This window comes from Lagenorhynchus albirostris, chromosome 15 (assembly GCF_949774975.1).
Source record: "Lagenorhynchus albirostris chromosome 15, mLagAlb1.1, whole genome shotgun sequence".
NCBI classification, from domain to species: domain Eukaryota; kingdom Metazoa; phylum Chordata; class Mammalia; order Artiodactyla; family Delphinidae; genus Lagenorhynchus; species Lagenorhynchus albirostris.
The window spans coordinates 84,154,219-84,175,145 of record NC_083109.1 but is presented as its reverse complement, the minus strand read 5'-3'; the positions used below and the strand labels follow the sequence as shown (position 1 = coordinate 84,175,145).

At 55.6% G+C, this 20,927-nt stretch overlaps 1 protein-coding gene across 11 annotated transcripts in view; it reads right to left on the bottom strand.

Moving 5' to 3' along the window:
* TNRC18 (trinucleotide repeat containing 18) overlaps positions 1-20,927 on the bottom strand; it is an 83,486-nt gene that overhangs the window by 60,581 nt on the left and 1,978 nt on the right. For 5 of the 11 annotated variants that reach the window (XM_060122870.1, XM_060122878.1, XM_060122873.1 and 2 more), the window contains exons 1-2: positions 20,199-20,927; positions 1,008-1,163 (exon numbers count right to left, since the gene is read on the bottom strand). In XM_060122870.1, the coding sequence (XP_059978853.1) occupies positions 1,008-1,163; positions 20,199-20,385 (343 nt within the window). In that variant the 5' untranslated portion in view covers positions 20,386-20,927. Of the gene's footprint in view, positions 1-1,007; positions 1,164-2,654; positions 2,804-20,198 lie in introns of those variants that run through there. The other 6 variants (XM_060122871.1, XM_060122872.1, XM_060122877.1 and 3 more) reach the window with 4 other exon arrangements.

The following is a 20,927-nucleotide window of genomic DNA, read 5'->3' as shown; positions in this document are numbered from 1 at the left end:
GAAAAGGGAGTCAGGCTGATGCCACACGGGCACCAGAGGCAGCCTCTGCCCTTCAGGCCCCTCGAGCACCCCCGCTCTGGGCTGGTGGAAACGGGAGGCTCAGATGGGACCCCAGCCCGGAAGGACTGCCCGCCATCCCAGACCTAGAGGCAGGATCGCCCCTCCGTGCGGGGCACACACAAGTCAGGACAAGGACGGAAGCACTCGGTGACAACTGGTACAGAGAAGGAAGTAGGGAGACAGCGGGCGGCGAAAGGCCCAGGAGAGCCTGAACCTGCAACAGGCGCCCGACCCGGGAGCACCCCAGGGCACCCAGGAGGCAGCAGGAGCGAGCGAGCACCCAGCATCTAAACTCCACCGGAGCCCAAGGTGGAGGATGAACTCAGAGTCCCCCAGGCCCATTCCTTCACTGACAGAGGGGAAACTGAGGCTCCACGGAGGCCCAGGATTTGCTCTGGGCTGGCAGGAAGCCAAGTCGGCAGACCTCCCCACAGTTAGGGGCGTCACCGCAGAACAGCAACAAGAGAGCCCAATGGCACCTGGTCCCACTGCTCCCACAATGACAATCACTGACGAGCTGACTGTGCATTGAGGAGACAGCAGGCAGCAGAACAAACTAGACCCTGCCCTCAGAGCTCACTGGCGGGGAAACAGGTATCTCATGAAAAAGCACACAGAAGAATGTGTCATCACAAGTGGGAGGTGGAACCGGGGTGGGGTGGGGGGCGTGTTTGAGCCAAGCCCTGGAGGAGGAACAGGAGATAGCCAGTGAGCTGCGGTGCGGGGCTGCAAGTGGAGGGAACAGCACGTGTAAAGGCCCTGGGACAGCGCCAAGAGGGAGCGCTGAGCATCTGAAGAACAGCAGGGAGGCTGGATGACCAGAGCTGGGCCCCGCAGGCCACCGCATGGAGGAGTGGCCGTGGAGACAGAGGGGAGGCGGCAGACTTGAGAAGTGCTGGGGACAGCGGCCCAGCGCCCTCGGCCCGCCCGCCTGGCTCGCTCCTTACCTTCGTGGGCATGGGCGGCCCACAGCTGCACCATGGGCAGGTTGCTGGGGGTGGGGGAGCGGAAGGAGAGGTCAGAGGGCAGGGGCACCGGGCTCCCATGGGATGAGGCCGAGGGCCCCATCCCGCTGGCCACAAAGCTGCCCAAGAAGGCCTCGCCTGCAGAAAGAAGGGGGGCTGTCAGGCAGCCACCAGGCCACCGCCGCCCAGCCCGCCGCCCAGAGATCCCCGCCTCTCCCTGCTTCTCGAGGCTGACACTGGCAGGGAGACCAATCAAACCTCCTCCGCCCAGCCCCACCCCAGCCCCTTGGACTCAGGACCACCCTGAGTCAACTCAGCCAGACTCAGGGCTTGAGAAAACCTCCCAGTAAGAGCCCAGATGCCTCCAGGGCACCCGACACTGGCAGAAGGGCGTTACCATCCCCAGACCAGAGGGGGTATGGTTCTTCCCACCTGCACCCGAAAGCTGAGGCTCGGTGCGGGGCAGGGGCCTCCGGAGGCCACAGAGTGACGAGGTGGAAGGGGGCTCAGGTTCTGAGAGCTGGAGAATGGCCTCCAAGGACCCCAAGGCAGCCCTGGACAGGCCCGGACCAACCCCTCAGCCAACCCTTTGCGGGAGGAACCATGTGCCCATTTAACGGATGAGGAAGCTGAGGCTCAGAGACGGGAAGTGCCTGATCCCACCGCTGTGACCAGGGGCTCTGGATGCAGCCCAGCAGCCTGTCCCAGAACTCCAGGGAATTAGCAAGTGAATCAGGGAATGAATGAGAGCAGTGGACAAGGGAGGCCTGTCCCTTCAGAGAGCAGAGCTCCTCCTACTGGGGTCCCTCACATGGGGGCGTGGGGGCCCACTGATGCCAGGAAGGACAACCGGCTAAGGCCTGGGTAGAAGCCGCACCCGCCCCAGCCACGCCCCATGTGGCCAGGCCCCCACCGCAGGGGTGTGTCCTCCCTCCTGCCATCCAGGGGTGCTGCCCCTAAGCTCCACGTGCCCGTCCTTCAGGGCAAGACGCTGGCAGGCCCCCAGCTCACAGGCCGGGGGAGGCCTAGGAGACCTGGGCGGCGGGGGGGGGCTCCCCTTCCCTGGCCTCTTGTTTGCTTGTCAGCAAAATGGGGATAATAATAACGCCTCCCTTGAGAATCGCAGTGAAGGAAGAAGCTCGCATTTAACAATAATAATCACAATAAACGGCAGCAGCGCCCGTTCACTGGAAGGCACCAGCTCGGGCCACCGAGGTAAGAGCTCCCCGGGTGCCCCTCAGGTAACCTCTCTAAGCCCCTGTGACGCAGGTGCCGTTTGCAGCGGCCCAGAGTGACAGGCTGCAGGGGGTCACAGACAACGTGTGACTCGGGTGCCCAGGGGACCCCAGCCCGGCCCTCAGGGGGCTCGCCGACGCCCACCCACACCCTCTGAGTCCCCCCTCCACGCAGGGCCTACAGACCCGCCCTCACCACCTCCCCGGGGGCACAGGAGGCCCAAACGTCCCCCCAGGCCCTTCAGGGCGCACACAAGGGCAGGGCCTCCTCCCCGTCGCCCAGAGTGGGGCCGGCATCAGGCGGAGCGATGGGAGGACACCTGGCACCACGTGGCATCACCACCACCCCACGTCCGGGCCCCCCATCCCATCCCATCCCCACCAGCCCCCTCACCGGACTCCAGCGCCAAGCCCTCGGGACCCAGGGCCATGGTGGCCGGTCAGTCGGCCCATGCAGCCCCAGCCCGGGCAGCGGGGCCTCCGGGCCGCCAGGCCCCAGGCTTCCTCCTCTGCGGGCGGCGGGTGGCCGGCTCCGGAAGCGGCAGCCAGGGGTTTGCGCAAGGGCTTACATCAGCCGCGGGCTCTTCCTGCCCTGGGCCTGCCCCTGCCCGGGCTTGTGAAACCCGCCCAGCGGCACCCCAGGTCCGGATGCTGCCAACAGCTCCCGCCTGCCACGGGGCTCAACGGTGCCCGAACTCCCTCCCCCGGGCCCGGCGGGCAGGCCCGGGCCCTCCCAGAGCAGCGGTGTGCAGCTCCGTTAACCGGGCGCGCCAGCCCCCCTCGCCGCCAGGCCCAGGACAGTGGCGTTTATTTGCACACTTCACTGTCCCCACCCGCTCCCCCGATGACGCTCCTGAGGCAGCGGAGGGGCCGGGCTCAGGCGCATGAGATGATAAACCCCCTGTTGCTGGGACTCCCTCCCCCGGCCCCTCCGCTCATTCCCACCTCGGGGCCTTCCCTGGGCCTCAGAGAATCCCTCCACCCAGGACGACGTGGAAATGTAGACCTGTGTCCCCCAGGAGCGGAGTCGGCCTCCCCCGACGTGCCCAGGGCCTGGAACACAGCAGGCATCAGCTCTTGGCCTAAGTGACTGCACTGTGTCTGCTCCTCTCAGGGCAAAAGCAGATGGACACATGTTAGGATGAGGAGAGAAGGCAAGCACAGCTCCTGACACCTGAGGACGCATGTGCCACTCCCGCTGTCCTGCCTGGTCCCCCTAGGGTGGAAGACAAGCAGCTGACCCCCCGACCCCGCCCCACCGGCATCTCCGGACTGCTTCTGAGCTCCACACCCCCGCATCCCCCCCGCCACCCCTGGAGCTCTCCTCAGGGTCTAGGGACACATCCTCCACTCACACCCACCCCTGGGGACACAGCGGTGGCCTCCTGGGTTCACAGAGAAGGGTGGAGGCCTCCGGGCTCTGGGGGGCAGTGACAGTCCAGCCAGAGCCCACCGCCTTTCCCTAGACTTGGCTGGAAGTCCTCCAGCACAGCCTGGGGTGGGAGAGGTCTCCATCCCTCTCAACACAGACTGAGGTCAAGGCCTGGCCCTCCTTCCCTGGTCCCAGGCCGCCCCCTGGTGACCAGAGGCCTCCATGCCACCTGCCCACCCACGCGAGTATCTCACTCCACGACTGTCCAAGCCTAGAGCACACAATGAACCCGTAATAAAGTACCACTGTTCATAATTAGAAAGGGGGACCTAACCCAACTTCAACAGACACCGGGCTTCACACGGAGACGCTCACGGAATCTTCCCACAGGCCTTTCATGGGGCACAGAGGACAATCCCAAAGCCACACAGCCCTGGCCCAGGGGCAGAGCCAGGGCTGACCCGGAGCCCAGCCGTGCAGCCCACACCCCTCCTACAGGGTAGCCACTCGAGGGCCACCAGGATCCCCCGTGGGAAAACGTTCCCACGGGCCTGCCCGCCATCCTGGACAGACCAAAACCTGGTGAATCAAAGACACCTGTTCCAGATATTCGCTGGACACTCCAGGAGCCACGGGGCACTTGAAACGTGGGGCTGGTGAGACTGAGGAGCCGCATCTTCAATCTTATTAAATTTTAATTAATTTAGACTTAATTTAGCCACAGTCTGGATGGAAGGCTCCTCCCTGCTGGAAACCGGAGCAGGGCAGGGACGGGACCTCTGACAGGCCAGGCCCCCACCATGGACAGAGGTGCGACAGAGGCGGGGGTCCCCAGGGGACAGTGGAAATCAAACCCTGGCCCCAACGCCCACGGCTCCCTGAGTCTGAGTTACTGCACTGCCCCAGGCTGAAGAGTAGGAGAACAGCAATCTCTCCCCTCCAGGTGGACACAGATTAAATGAACCCACGTCCCTGAAACGCCTTCATGAAGGGCCTCCTTCTTTATAGCTACGTGACCTGGGGGTTGAAGAAGCCCAGCAACTGCTCCAGGTCAGGGTCCAAGTGGGACTATCACCTCTACCCAAATTCCATCTGTCCTTCCTTAAAATAAAACTTTTAATTCTGACACTAGAGAGAGCTGGTGGTTGCCCGTGATGAATGCACTAACTACCACGGAAAGGCATGCTTTCAGATAATTCATTGCGCGTTGTGTGAATTTCACCTCAATTTAAAAAAAAAAAAAAAAAAAAAAAACCACGTAAGCTCCTCTCTCTGCGTCTGAATCCAACACTGCATCTCTCCCTGACCTCGCTGCCCAGGGCGCCCCAGGGCCCAGAGGTTTCCAGGCTGGCACCTTCCCGTCCTGGCTCACCCTCCCACAGCCCACAAGAGTGGAGGAATCCTGTTACCCCCATTTTACAGACTAAGAAACTGAGGCTCAGAGAGACTGTCTGGCATCACCGGGCCGGGGCAACCAAGTCGCTCAGCTGGTGCTACAAGCACACTGCACAGCAAGGCCTCAGCTCAGGAATCCCAGCACGCCAGGCCCTTGGCTCCACACCGGCCACTGTCCCTCGGACCCTGAGTGAGGGAACCCCCTCACACAGGGCCTGGCCCTCGAAGGTGCTTGGAAAATGGTTTTCCCCTTCTCCGGTCCCAGTGAGAGAGGAAGGATGCCCCCGGGGCAAGAAAGGAGGTCCGGAGGCCTGGCTATGGGGCAACGTGCCCGTGCCCCTGCCCCTGCCCGGGGGAGAGGTCCAGGTCCCTCTGGGAATGGAAGCAGCAGGGAGCTGGGCATGGGCCCCCCCACTCCACCCAGCCTTGGCACCCCCCCACCCCGCCTGTGCCCCTCCAGGACTGAGCTAACAGGCCCTCCCAAGCTGGGACCCGCCAACATCCCAGGCCCTCCCACCCCATGCACTGCATCTCAGGAACACAGCAGAGAGCCATGAGTTTCGGGGTGCAGGCCAGCCTGTTCTCAGCCATCGCCACCTCCTTCAGCCACACTGAGAACACAGGAAGGGCTTCAGGGCTCTGCCGACTCCCAGGCTGGCCAAGGTCACCAGGAGGCAGAACTCGAATCCTGAAAAGGTGTTTGCTTCCTTCCTTCCTCCCCTCACTGCTCAGGCAGGGCTCCCAGGTGCTGGGGGCTGGGGAATGAGGCCCTTCCGGATGAACCCCACAGGGGGCTGCACAACGCTCACCTGCTGGTCCCTAGAGAGGGCAACGGTGAGGCCACCTTAGCCGGTCAGTGGAACCTTGCCTCTGTAATGGATGGAGTCACTGGGCTCCTTCTAGAAACTGCCTATATAATAGATACCTGAAGTCCTCGCTGGTGGGAGAGGGGAGGGGGACTTGGATGAGATCATGGTGGGTACAAAGGTCTGGTAAACAATGAAGGACTCACAGGACTTTATCACAGGCTCGGGAGGGAATATGGGACAGCACAGCCCCACGGGCTGCACCCCAGGGCCTTTGCACCTCAGCCTGGAATCCATTCCTCCCTCCAGATACTGCAAGTTATCTGTATACTCCCGTCTGTATATACCTCACTCCCTTCTCTTGCAGCCCAGGTGACAGGGAACGAATGTGGCCTTCCGTCACCAGGGCCCCATAAACTGTAACCTGCCCCACCCCCACCCCCTTTCCTGACTTTTTTCCACCGTGCTTATCACCACTTATCAGACCATATACACATTAGCTCCTCCTTTATTGTAGTTCCTTGCTTATTGTCCCTCTCCACCCACTGGAACAGGAGTAGGCAAGATTCTTCTTGCCTGCCTGACAATACTTAAAACTACTGCGCTTTGTCCCAGTGAAACTTTATTTACAAAAAACAGGAGATGGGCCAGATTCAGAGGCAGTTTGCAGACCCCTGCCTTACAGTGTAGGTTTACACCATTCCCAGTGCCCCCCTGTGTACCTACACTGTACACAGTAGGTGCTCGATTAATATTTATGGGTGGGAGGGATGGGCAAGGTCACGATCAGTTAGAACTGGATGAAGGACGAAGAGGAGCCTTTCCTGGGCCCTACTTCACAGCCAGCGTAGGGCTTCAAGGCTTCACTTCATGCTGTCTCTAATCCAACCACCCCCATGCCACCCTCCCCACAAACTACCCACCCCCACCATCAACTCTGGGAGGGAGAGATTCTTGTCCATTTTACGGATGAGGAAACTGAGGCTCTGACTCCAGAACTACACTTTTTCACTCAGTCACAGCACCTGGACTCGAGACCCTGTTTTCATCTCTTCACTCCCGAAGACCCCTCCACAACCAAACAAGAGACAAATGTGTTTTCCCTTCCTATTTGAAAACGTTTTGGCCTCGCAAAGGAACTGCATTCCTTAAGAAGCCACCAAAGGCTATCAGAGCATCTCATCAGCATGAGCAGATCAGGGTTATCACCCAAGAAAAGAGCCCATTCTAGCCCAGAGCACAGACATGTGACTTGGCGTTTCTATGACAGCCACTGAAAATAGTCCGAGGACCCTCTGGATAAAATGACCTTCAGACTCCCATCCATCCCAAGATTTCTGTAATATCTAAGCCAGAGCAGGGGTTAATGCCCTGTCTCCTAAAGAAAGAGCCTTATCGTTCAATCAGAATCCCAGGCAATTCACAAATGAAGAACAGTAAATGATGACCGAATTCAGGAAAAAGTTAGTATCGCAAACAAGTACCGAGACAGGATGACGTCATTTTCATCTATCAAATCAGCATATTTTTAGTTTGATTGTGGGCTGGGGGGGGGGGGTCTGTGGAGCAGCAGAGGGAGGGTGAGGACACAGCCAACCCATCCCAGCTTTTGGAAAGCAAGTCAGCAGGCTGGCAAAGCCCAGACCCACTTCTGCGGGTCCCCCTCAAGGAAATCACCTTTGTGGGCAAAGATGTACTTCTTAGGATGCTCGCTGCAGCCAAATGATGGAGAGATTTAATGCAATCCCAATCCAAACCCCAGTAGGGGCAAAGGTTGGGGGAGGGGGAGGGGCTGTGAAAATTGACAAACTGTCTCTAAAAGTTACATAGGAATTGAAAGTCGGGTGAAAAATAGACGAGATTTTTGCACACCCATGTTCATAGCAGCGTTATTCCCATTCACAACAGCGAAAAGATACAAGCAACCCAAGGGTCCACTGGATAAACAAAATGTGGTCTATCTTTATGCTATGAAATATCATTCAGCCTTAAAAAGAAAGGACATTCTGACCCCTGACCCAACAAGGATGAACCCTGAAGACAGGATGCTAAGCAAAGTAAGCCAGACACAGGTCAAATATTGTTATGATGGTACTTCTAGGAGGTCCCTGGAGGAGCCAGAGTCATAGAGACAGGAAGTAGAGGGTGGGGGCTGGGGGAGGGGGATGGAGGTTAGTGCTTCATGGGGACAGAGTTTCAGTTCGGAGGATGGAAATGTTCTGGAGATGACGGTGGTGACTGTTAATGGTGGTGACTTGACTGATAATGTCAATGTACTTTATGCCACTGAACTGTACACGTAAAAATGGTTACAGTGGCAAACTTACATGTATTGTACTAGTTAAAAGAAACAGTTATATAGAAACACAGAAAATCAAGAATAGCCAGGGCAACCTTCAAGATCAAGAATAACGTGGGAAGACTTAGGCTATCAAATACCAGTAATGCAGCTGGTGTGATACCGGCACATGGGTACACGAAAAGGCCTATGGCGACAGGACGGTTCGGAAACAGGCCCACCACTGCACAGGGTAGAAAAAGGATGGTCTTTTCAATAAACACTGCTGGTCCACTTGGACACCCATATGGGAAAAGCCATGAATCTTGACCCCCTACTTCACACCATACCTAAAAATCCCTTCCAGGTGCACTGCAGAAAGGCAAAAGGCAAAAGCTTCTAGAAGAAAACACTGGAAAATTCCTTCGCGACCCAAGGGCAGCCAAAGCTTTCTTAAAGACCACATTAGAAAGCACTGACCATAAAAAAAAAAAAAAAAGCACTGACCATAAAGATAAGACTGATATACTGAAGTACATGAACATTAGGAATGTCTATTCATCACATGACGCCATTAGGAGAATGGAAATGTGAGCCACCTCGTGGAGAAAGATCTGTGCCCCACTGAAGAGCTCGTATCCAAAATATATAAAGAACGCCTGAGAATCAACAAGCAAAAGGCAGACACCACGATGTAAAAACAGGCAAGATGCAACAGGAGAGTGGCAAATAAGGACGTCCAAGTGTCCAGTAAATCCATGACAAGGTACTCAGCCTCATAAACCATGGAGGAAATGCGAATGAAAAGTTCTGCACACCCACCAGAAGGGTTAACGTGTCAAAAAGGAAAAATGGACAATATTAATACATGGCCAGAGGGAGCATACGTTAGTACAACCATTCTCAAAGAGTTTGGCAGAATCTAGAAACCTTTCTGACCCAGCAATGCCCTCGCAGGTCTGCGTAGAAAGATCGCAAATTGGAATTCAAAGATCTTCTCACCAGTAATCGCCAGAACTGGAAAATAACCCAAATGTCCAACAAGAGCTGGATAAACAAATTGTTACGTTCTCACAGGAGGCAACCCCTTCAGCAAGGAGAAGGCACTACAGCGACCAGGGCAGGATAAATCTCACAAACTCACACCCAAGAGAACACACTATATGCTTCCACAAACGTGAAGGGGCACCAACAGACAATTCAAAGCAGGTGATTTAAACCAGGTTGGGGTCACCTTGGGACAGGGTGACAGAACAGGGCACCTGGGTTTCCTTCTTAACCTGGTTGATTCCGTTTGTGGAAAAAATAACCAAACTGTACGTTTATGATCTCTGCTTACTTCTGTGTGTCCTTTAAGCCCCAATAAAAAAATATCCTTTAAAAAACTGAGCGCAGAGGGAGGCCAATCTGAACACAAGCATGAGTAATTTTCATGGAACTCTCACATTGATAAAATTTGCAAAAACAAAAACAAGTAAATAAATAAAAATGAGCCCAGAAAGGAAAAGAGAAAGAAAAATTCTCATTCATACCCCATCTCTCCCCAGCCCCTGGCTTTCTCGCCAGAGAGCTCAGGTCTGGCCCCTAGATCCCACACTTCCTGGCTGTGTGACCTTGGGGAGGTGACACAACCTCTCTGAGCCTTACTTTCCTCTCAAGTAAAATCGGGAGTTCGCTGGTGGTCTAGTGGTTAGGATTCCGGGCTTTCACTGCCGTGACCCAGGTTCAGTCCCTGGTGGGGGAACTGAGATCCCGCAAGCTGCAAGGTGTGGCCAACAAAAATAAGAATAATAAAATAAAGCTCTCACCTTTAAAAATAAAGTAAAATGAAGGGCAGACAAGAAAGGAAAGAAACTGTGCCTGGGGCCGTGCCTGTGTCCTCCGCTTCATGGCACTCCCCTCTCCCCATGGCACTCCCCTCTCCCCGAGGAAGGTGACACAAGAAGACAGACCAGCAAGGCTGAGGGACAGAGCTAGAGGGTGGGGGGCTTACTTCGCACATTCTTGGTGCTGTGACTGGGCCACAGGACCTGTGGCCACTGCCAACGTCCCCAAGCTCCCATCCGTGCGGTACACGTGGCTGAGAATCTTGAGCTGCAGAGGTTCTTCCTCTGAGCTAAGCAGAGGCTCAGAAGCCACCAGGCCAGATTGACCTGCCCCGCCCACCTACGAGGGGAGGGGTCCAGCTGGGCCCGAGGGCTGGCCCGAGGGGCTTTACTCCTCCAGCTCCTTCATCCAGGCTAAGTGTTACCTCCAGCCTCCCTCCCCTCCCGCTGAAGCCAGCCCTCACCCCAAGACGGCTGGATCCCAGCAGGCACCTTTTAGCCGCCCAGACCTCCCAGCTCCTCCCCAGCAGGGGTCACAGCAAGAGAAGGGCGATCTGGGTTTAACTCCAGCCCCTCCCCCAGCCCAGAATCTGGGCCCCCTGTAGGCTAGGACTTTGCCTTGCTCCCACCAGACACCCAGACCACAAAGTAGGTGCTCAAATCTAAATAAAGGGGATCCCAAGGCAGCCCAGAGCGGTCAAGGCCTCAGCCTTGCCAATGATATGCAAATGCATCCACCCCGGCCTCGCCCCAGGGCTCCAGACTTTCCCAATTCTAAAGCAATGACAGAGGATTTCCCCATTGATTTCTCTTCCCCCTAAAGGAGGTCCTGGCCTAGAGGAAGTAGAGATAGGGATGGAGGGAGGGCCTTCTAGGAACTAGGGGCCCAAAACAGGGCAGTGTCCTAGTGGGAAGGCGGAGACAGAGAGGAACCAGGTCTCTCCGGCACAGGGCCAGGGGAGGAGAGGCAGACGGCTCCCAGGGCACTGAGATCTAGTAGGACAAATCCCTTCCCAGAGGACTTCCCTGGCGGTCCAGTGGTTTAGACTCCACGCATCCACGGCAGGGGGCACCGGTTCGATCCCTGGTTGGGGAACTAAGATCCCGCATGCCAAAAAAGGAAAGAAAAGAAAAAAATCCTTCCCCAGGTGTCAGAACACTCACAAAAATGGCAGTAACACGGTTTTAAAAGGAAACATTTCTGCGCATGAATGGAACCCTTGAGGGTCTTAGGCTGGATTCTCAGGGCTGGTGTGGGGACCAAAGTGAAAATGGGATCTGAGTACAAATCCTCATCCTTAAGAGGTACACTCAGCTCTTGGAAGAGGGGCGGCCAAGTTTAAACTCCCTGGAGGCTGTTAACAGGACTCCAGCCTGGGAGACTGAGGAAGACAGAAAGGAAGACCTACAGACACTGTCAGAAACTTCCACAATGGTCAACAAGTCCCCCCCTTGGATCCCAGTCTCATCAGCCTGTTAGCGCCTCTTTCTTAAATATGAAGAGACATCAGAGAACCAGCCAGACACCTGCAGAGTCTCCAACGTGAAAGACAAATGAACAGAAAAGACCCAGAGGAACAGAGACCATGCCTGAGAGAAGAAAACTCCAGAAAAAAATATAATTAATATCCTGCAAGTGATGAGAACTAATGTATCCATGAAACAAGAACAGGGTGCGATTGAAAAAATAAAAGGACTTGCCTAGTGGCACAGTGGTTAATAATCCGCCTGCCAATGCAGGGAACACGGGTTCAATCCCTGGTCCTCGTCCGGGAAGATCCCACATGCTACGGTGCAACGAAGCCCGTGCGCCACAACTACTGAATCCCGCGCGCCTAGAGCCCGTGCTCTGAAACAAGAGAAGCCGCTACAATGAGAAGCCCGCGCACCGCAACAAAGAGTAGCCCCGCTCGCCACAACTAGAGAAAGCCCGCAAAGCCCACGGGCAGCAACAAAGACCCAACGCAGCCAAAAATAAAAATAAACGAATATTTTAAAAAAAGAGAGGAGCATCCAGGTTATAAGACAGAGCTCCTAGGTATTAAAAATATGACAACTTAATTAAAAAATCAAACTGCACAGTTAGAAGACACAATTGAGACCATCTAGAAAGCAGAAGAAACAAAGAGATGGAAAATAGCAAAAAAAGTAGAAGAAAAGTAGGTGATCGTTCTAGGAGATCCACTATCTAATAGAGGCGCTAGAAAGAATAGCAAAAATGGTGAGAAGCAAACCATAAAATACCAATAAAATTAATAGTAATTCAAAAAGTCTGCATTTAAAATGTAAAAGGTAAGCACTATTACTCATTTTACAAAAGAAAAAACTGAAGCTTACAGAGTTAGGTAACATGTCCAAGGCCATGTGGCAAGTGGAAGAGCATGTGTAAGAATTTCAGAGCCAATGCTCTATAACTATTCCGTGGTTCTAGAAGATTTTAGGCGTTTGTAAAAGGGAAGACAAAAAGTTCACGTGCAAAGATCAAGAATCAAGATAACATCACACCCTCAGAAGCCGCACTGGAATTCAGAAGGTGATGTTGCAGTTCCTCAACTGATTTCCAAGGTGCCCGTCAAGCCTGAAGGCAAAATAAAGGCATTTTCAGGTATACTAGGCCTCAAAAAAAATTGCCTTCTGTGTATCCTTTCACAGAATGCTACTGCAAGATATGCTCCACCAAAACAAGGAAAGCAGGAAAGAGGAAGGAATGAGAATCAGGAAACAGGAGATGCAACACAGCACAGAGGGACAGTGAGTCTGAACAGGCCCAGCCACCAGGCAAACCAGACCAGAGAAGGAAGGAGAAAAACTGCAGGAAGGAAATCTCCAAGAAGAGAAAGACGCAGCTCATCCAACAGATCTAACCAAATGAGAACTATACCAAGAGATGAGAGGACAGAGATTCTAAGAAATCCCTGCAAATGGGGGGAAAAAAGAGGCAATTAATAACTCAAGGAAATAAAGATATGGATTTTATTGTATCACTGGCTCAAATACAAACATTTACAAATCCAAAGCCGTAATAATAAAACTGATCTCAACAAAATTGTATTTCGGGAATTCCCTGGCGGTCCAGTGGCTGGGACTCTGTGCTTTCACTGCCGAGGGTCCAGGAGGGCCCAGGTTCAATCCCTGGTGGGGGAACTAGGATCCCACAGGCTGCGTGGCACGGCCAAAACAAAAAACAAAACAACAACAAAACAAAACTGTATTTCACAAATATTGGGAGGAGAGAGGAAGGAGGAATGGGGGTGGGGGATGGCGTGAGGCAACAACGACAAGCAACGTGTACTAAGTGCTTCTTATTTTCTAGATACTGTTCTAAATGCTTTACATGTATTAATGATTTAATCCTCATAACAATCTCATGAAGTAGATACTATTGTTATCCCCATTTTACAGATGAGAAAATCAAGGTAGGAGAGGTAAAGAAACTTGCCTACGGTCTCACACTAATAAATGGGAGAGTCAGGATAGAGACTTGGACGGTCTATGCAAAATCCACATCTTCTATAGAAGTCAACAAAGAATCTCAAAATCTAAAAAATAACTAGCAGTAGAAGCAGGGGATTCCAGAAAAATACGGATGAAAAGGCCAAAAAAGAAAAACAGCCAGGAGAATTTAAAGGGGGCATCAGGAATGGGGAGACAGGAGGCAAGGGACTGCTGGTTCTCTTTATAATCCTTCTAACACCATCTGACTTTTTAAACGACACCTAACTTTAAAGTTTATACTCTGCATAAAACAGAAGTGTATACTTTCACTAGGTGAATTTTACAGGATGCAAAGTATTCCTCAATAAAGCTTAAAAAAATGAGGGGAAAAAAAGTGTTTAAGATGCAGGCACAGGGACTTCCCTGGCAGTCCAGTGGTTAAGAATCTGAGCTTCCAGTGCAGGGGACACGGGGTTCAATCCCTGGTTGGGGAACTAAGATGCAGAGCGGGTGGGGGTGGAGGGGACGCACGCTCAATTAGGTACTACTACTTACTCACCAGAATGAATAGAATTTAAAGCAACTGACAATATCACGTGCTGGGAAGACAGGGAACGGATTGCACAATGGTGCGACCACTGGAAAGCTCACAGCTACAAAAGCTGGATCTACACATACTCTGTGACCCACCAATTGCAGTCCTAGATACTATCTACACGGCCAAAGAAATGTGTACCTATGTGCACCGAAAGGGCACGATCATACCAGCACTATTCATAGCAAACACTGGAAACAACCTAAATGTCCATCAACAGACAAGAGTGATGTGAACCGCGCCGTATTCACGAGATGGAATACTATACAGCAACCAGAAATCAGTTACTGCTTCACACCTCAGATACGGATGAATCTTACACGCTGGTGTGAGTGAAAACAGCTAAAAATCAAAAAGGACAGGCTGCATGACTCCATTTACAGAAAGGTCAAATACAGGAAAAACTAACCTAAGGTAACAGAAATAAGAATGAAGTTGGGTGTGGGGTGGATGGTGACCAGGAGAGAGCAGAGGGAACCTTCTGGATGCGGGAAACGTCCTGATCTTGAGCTGGCTGGGGGTGACATCAGTGAGTTCCTTTTGTAAAACTGCAAGTACTGACCACTCAGGATTGAAGCGTTTCACAGAGTATCCATTCCACCAAAAAAGGAGAATAAGAAAAATAATGGGTTCCAGTTGGCACCCTGGAGTCTAAGGAGCCCGTGGACCATACAAAGGGGCTACGTACACAATTTCAGAGGTCCTCAGAGAGGACCAGACTAGAGCCAGGGATTCGTGAGTCACTGGTTAAGGACAATTTTAATTACAGCAATCACTTTTACTGTAACTTTTGCACAGGGCTATTCGTACGCTAGGCACTTCAGTACCATTAATGGACCCATTTCACAGATAAGAAAATTTAGGCTTAGAGTCATCACCCAGTAAGTGGAAGAGCAAAATCCGACCTCAGCCCCGAGGCCCTCCTGCCCCCGGCAGTTATCTGGAGATTGCAAGATGAACCTAAGCTGGTGCATAAGGCCCAGAACATGCAAAATTATTACTGAGAGTGTGTGAAGCAGGTTTTTTATTCTGGGCTGAGGGTCCATCACTTTCATTAGCTCATAAAAGAACCTGGGATGCAGATGGTGAATGCCTTCACGGCATGCAAAGATGGTTTGTTTTCGTGATTCCGATCAAATGGCCTTGATTTCCTCCAAAGTCAGATGCCAGGCCTCTACGGGGCAGCTGGCGTGGCAAGGACCCTAGCCCTGAGGGCCAAGAGTGGCCACTGGCCAGGGGTCCCCACTGCCCCTGGGGAGGCCCAAGACCTGTCCTGAGCAGCAGCTCCCACAGGCGCCCTCAAAAGCTGGGCTGGGAAGTAAAGGACAGGTGAGGTTCATGATGGGGGTACATTCTGGGTGAAAGACAGGACCCCACGTGACCAAAGACAGGGCTCTAAGGGACCAGGTGGCAGTTACGTGAGATCAGACTGCAGACTGGTCCACGCCAGGAGCCAAGATCACCCCGACCTGGCCACATCCAGATCAAGAATGCTCGATCACCAGCTTCTCCTCAAACCTGTTCCTCCCCATTCCTCCAGAAGTAGCACTGACCAAAAATCCATTTGCTGTCCTCCTCATCTGCCCCTCCACATCGATCTCAGCAGCCCCACCTCCGCAAGACACGAAACCCTGGCCACCTCCAGCCTCCCTCCCTGGTCACTATCACCCCCCTGACAACCTCCTCACCACGGACAAGTTCCCTCTTCCCTCCCGTCTACCAATCTCCAGCAATCCAGATTAGTTCTGTTAAATGCCCATTTGGAAATCATTTCAAACTCAAAGTCTGAAACAGTCCAACTAGCAAATAGTCCAACTGCCATGACCTTCCCCAGGTTCGGCAGTTGTGAACTGCGTTCTCACCCTACGCGTGACAGGGTGAGAAGCTGATTTATTGGAAATCATTTGATTTACCGTTGTCTCCCACGTCTAAAAATTTTAGATACTGTTTTTTTTCTTTTCCTGAGCCATTCCTGAGAGTACTTGCATTCATCAAGTCCCCTGCCCCTAAACGTTTCAGTGTTCTTACTTCGCAAGAGCAAGGACGTTCTCTTACATAATCACATTACAGTGATCAACTTCGTGAAACCTGATATTCACTTGATGCTATCGGCGAACCTACAGTCCATATTCCAATTCTGTCAATTGCCCCAGTGATGTTCTTTAGAGCAACTTCTCCCCTGATCCGAGATCCAATCGAGGGCTATATATGGCCTTTCTGCTGTCGGTTTTTTCATCTCCTTCAACCAGGAACAGTTCGCAGCCTTCGTCTTGCATGCCACTGACATTTTTTAAGAGTCCAGACTAGTTCTGTAAAATGTCCCTCAATTTGAGTCACTCCCTCCATTTAAAACCCTGCCTTCTCATTCCTCAGAGTTTGAAATTCCAAGACCTCATTACTGGCCTTCAGGGACTTACAGGGTCCCACATTCCCCCTCCCCTCCCCCCAGCTCCGGCCATTCTCAGGGCTCACAGCCCCTCACCACTCCGGCCAAAAAAGTCCCTCGGTATTTTCTTTCCTTCACAGCCTCTCTCTCTCTTTAAAATGACTTCCTTCGCTGACTTATGTTTACTGCCTGGCCCCCACACACTAAGATGGGAGCTCCAATGACGGCAAAGATTTTTCTGTGTTTGGTCGCCGCCGGTTCCCAGGGCGAGAGCAGTGCCTGGCACACAGGAAGCACTTGGAAATCCTTTGCTGGGTAAATGAACAAGCGAGGAAAGAAGACAGTGCTGAGGCTGAGAGCTAAAGAACCAGGAGGCTCAGAGAGCCAGGGGGCTGTGGAGGCCCTTCCAGATTCTAGAACGTTCCCCAGGCCTCCCCTATGCCTCTGCCCAGACAAGGATGCGCCCAGCAAATCTCCCTTGAGGATCACATCACTCCACCAGCCAGTCCCGCTGATTAATCTTCTTAAATCAATCTCAGGAGGCTGACTGGATTCCAGAGATAGAGCTGATCAGACCCTGGCGAAGGCCCACGGCCCGCTATTGTCCACTGGCCGGTCCAAAGTGCAGGGCCCCCCCATTCTGATCCTGGGTTCCCACCCCCCATTCACATATCCTCCAGGGGCCGGCCCAGGGTGTGGGGTCAGGGAGAATAAACATCCAAGCACAAAATCCTGCTAATAGCTCTTTAATTGCAATGGTGAGGGCAACTGAGTCCAGGCCTCCCAACCCCAGAACAGAGGAGCAGGTCGCCCAGGCGTTTGTCACTTACTTGCCCATTTCCCCGACTGCTGTGAATATTTTAGGGCTCACACACCTATCAATACTCAAGATTACTGGAAAGGTAACCGGGACCCTCTATCCCAAACCCCATTTATTCCTGATTTCACCTCCTCTTCTGCAGAGGAAGGAACCATCCCTCTGCACCCGGATCCACGATGCAGAAAGCTGTCTCCCAACCCCCCTGTCAATACCTGCTTGAATAGGGTCCCAGCCACCCCCCCCACAGCCAGGGTCCCTTCCAGCTGTGAGCCCTCCTGGGGGCAGCTCCCTCTGCCTCGGAAAGCTGGATTCACCCGGAGTTCCCGCCCACGCTGGAGTCCAGAGGTAACTCGGCCTCTCCAGCTGTGTGACCTGAGGCAAATAGCTCAGCTTCTCCAGGCTTCCCAGTACAAGCATAAACAAAGATGCGGCTGATAACGTTGGCGTGACTTAGGGAGCTGACAGCCAAGAAGGTGATGCGCCTTGGAAGCGGAAAATTTAGCACCTGCACCCCGCAAGAAAGGCGGGGACGGGTGCTGGGTTGAGAAATTTGTAAGCCTGCCCCGCCCCAAGCAGTGAACGGGGAGCAGTTCCCCACCGCCTGGCTAATGGAATGAGCACCAGGCTTGGTCTGGGCGTTGGCCCAGCGTCTGGGGGTCCCTAGGTCTCAGTGCGGCCACTCGACCGGCGGGGAGCAAGAGGCAGCGTCAACCCCCCACCCTTCCCTGCTGGGTGAGCGAGCACCGGCCTGAGTGGCGGCGCTTCCCGCGCCCGGCTGCTCTTTCCTCCATGACCTCAGCCGCCAAGCACGCAGAACTCAGGCAGGTCCTAACTCACAAAGCGCAGGCACAGGCCTCTGCGGCCACCTCCCGCTGCTTCCTCGTCCTGCCTGCCCCTCCCCCGAGTCCCTTCCCCCCGTGCCTCAGCCTCCCCATCCACCTAATGGGCATTAGGTGGCCTGGTTGCTGCGCTTGGGCTCGGCGCGGCCCTGGCCCCCTTGAGCGGTGGCTGTTTCCCCGGCTGCTTCTCATTAGAGCACTTGGCCGCCGCCAGGCCCCAGCCAGATTGGACACCGGGAGTCCGCGGCGCCCTCTCCCAGACTCTCGGAAGGCGAGTGAAGGCCCTGCCAGCCAGAGTGACTGGGGTCTCACTTCTAGGCCACAGAACCCTGCCACCTCTCCGGGCCAAGCGACCTTAAGGGCGCAAACACAAAAATGACCGCGGCCTCTGGGCGCGCGCAAAACAGCCCGACCGGCCCTTTGTACCCCAGGGCCACCCCCCAGCCCTTCCTCTAGGGTCTCCGGCACCCCTCCCTCACCGGAAGCGCACCACTTGGGAGAAAACCCTAGCCCTCAGCGTGGCCGGCCGGGCAGAGCTCCTGGGGGACACGCGCACCCCAAGGCCACGACCCCGTCCTCGCCCCCCCCCCGGGCAGGCGGGGATCTTCGCGCTCCCGGCCCCCCCGACCCCGTGCGTGCCCCTCCCTCGCCTGGCGCCTCACAAAGGCCCTTTGTCCCGCCGAGCCCTGGGACTCTGGTTCCTGAAAAGTTCCAAGAGAAAAATCAAAGAGAGGGGCAAAAACAGCGAGTGCTGCCGAGCGGGCTGGGTCGGTGCGGCAGGGCCAAGGCGGCTGCTGCGGCCCAGAGCTGCCCCCTCCAAGACCCCAAGGCCAAGGGAGCGTCGGGAGCTCCCCGAGAAATCACAGGAATCCTAGACTACGCTTTGTTGTGGGAGAGGTGGATTTTTTTTTTTTTTTTTGCGGTACGCGGGCCTCTCACTGTTGTGGCCTCTCCCGTTGCGGAGCACAGGCTCCGGACGCGCAGGTTCAGCGGCCATGGCTCACGGGCCCAGCCTCTCCGCGGCATGTGGGATCTTCCTGGACCGGGGCACGAACCCGTGTCCCCTGCATTGGCAGGCGGACTCCCAACCACTGCGCCACCAGGCAAGCCCGAGGTGGATTTTTTTTAAAGTTGAAGCGTGGGACGCCAGGCACAAAGCTGGAGGCAGCCGGGGGAGGAGGAACCGGGTTTTCTGCGGCGGCCGAAGGCAAGTCTGGAGGTCCCCGCGTCTCCCTTCCCACCCCGCCGGACTGGAGCGGCCGAGGCCCGCGTGGGGCAATCTTCTCCCTCTCCAGTGTGGCCCCCACCGAGCCTGGGCAGCCCCTCTCGGGAAACGGCAGAAGCCGCCGGGCCTTCTCGGACACCTCCTCCCGCGCTTCCATGTCAGACCCATGGTGTTCCCTCCGCCGATCGTGCCCCGCGGATCCGCTCCTGCGCCACTTCCTTCCCCTAGCTTCGGGATGGCGACTGCCCAGGATCTGCATCCCTGCCTTCCCGCAGGAAAACAAGGGGTCCCCGGGGCCGGGGTTGCTGCCCTCCTTCCCGGGGGTGTGGGGGGGGGTGGGATGAGGGGTCTCCCAAGGGCCGCCGGCCGCCCGCCCCCCGGAGGCCGCGTTCCCAGGGCTGGGGTCTTCGTCCGTCCGCACCCTCAGGCGCCAGGGCTGGCTGGAGACCCCGCACGAGAGTTAAGAAGCTAAGGAACGAACCCAGGCCCAGGGCGCCTGAAAAAACATTTGCCACAAAAACTATTCCGGCTCTGGGAGCAGATGTCTCAAAGGGTATGGAGTTGGTCTGTTCTTTTCTCGCCCAGATTTTGAAAACTCCAGCCCAGGCTCGAGTTGCAGGAGCCCGGGGTTTGGAATAGCCCCTGGTGGCTCCGGTTTCGGCAGACTCGAGCGCCTTGGGAGGGCCCGAAGCGCCGGGGAAGGCAGCTGAGTCGCGCGCCCCTCTCCACCGGAGCCTCCAGACTGGCCTCTGCCCCGGGCCCAGGAGTCTCCCCGGCCCGGGAACTGAGCCTGCCGGCAACCCATGGGCACCCAGTGGACCGGCCGAGGGAGAAGGAGGGGCCGAACCCCCGTTGCGAACGCCGGGGGTGGGGGGGGGGAACGGACCTAGCACTTTCCCCGGGTCTCCCTCCCAGGATCCCGAGGAGACTACTGGGGGCGGGCATCGCGCAAGGCACTTACCCGGGTGCGGGTGGAGGTTGAGGCCGGCCATGTACTTCCCGGGCGGCAGCGCGCCGGGCAAGCCTGAAGCGGGCAAGCGTCCGGCCGTGGCGGCGCCCACGCGGTGACTGTCCATGGCCAGGCCGGACAGCAGCGGCGGCGGGGGGCCGTGCACAGACCGCGGGGGCCCGAAGTCTCGGCCATCCATCCTCCGCGGGAGTGCCGCGGCCAGCCCCCCACCCGGCCCGCGGGCCTAGTTCAGTGGGACCTAAAAGTTCGGCCTCGACGTAGTCCCAGAGTCCTCGGGCGGCGGGGGCTCCGCGGCGTGCATGGCGGCGGCGGCCAGCGGGTCCTGCGCTCGGCGGCGGGCCTGCGGCCCGAGGCGCACAGACGGCCGGTGGTGGAGCCCCTCCGGGCGGCCAGGCGGAGCTGCGCGAGGCGGCGCACAAGGCGTCTTGGCGGGGAGAGGAGACGGGCCGCGGAAGAAACAGAAGGGGGAAAAAGAAAAAGGAGGGGAAAAAAGAAACAAGTTCAGAAAGTCGTCTATGCCGTTCGGGGTCGGGGGCTGCCGACGTGGTGGCCAGAAATGAAATCGGGAGTAGCCCCTTTTCCATAAAAAGTTAAATTCCATGCTCCTTCCTTCGGCGGCATCGGGCTCACGGGCAACGGCTCAAAAGGTGGCCGGTGGCGCGCTACGCCCCAGCCCAGACTCTGCCTCGGCAGCTCACGGGTGCTCCCGAAACTGGGGAA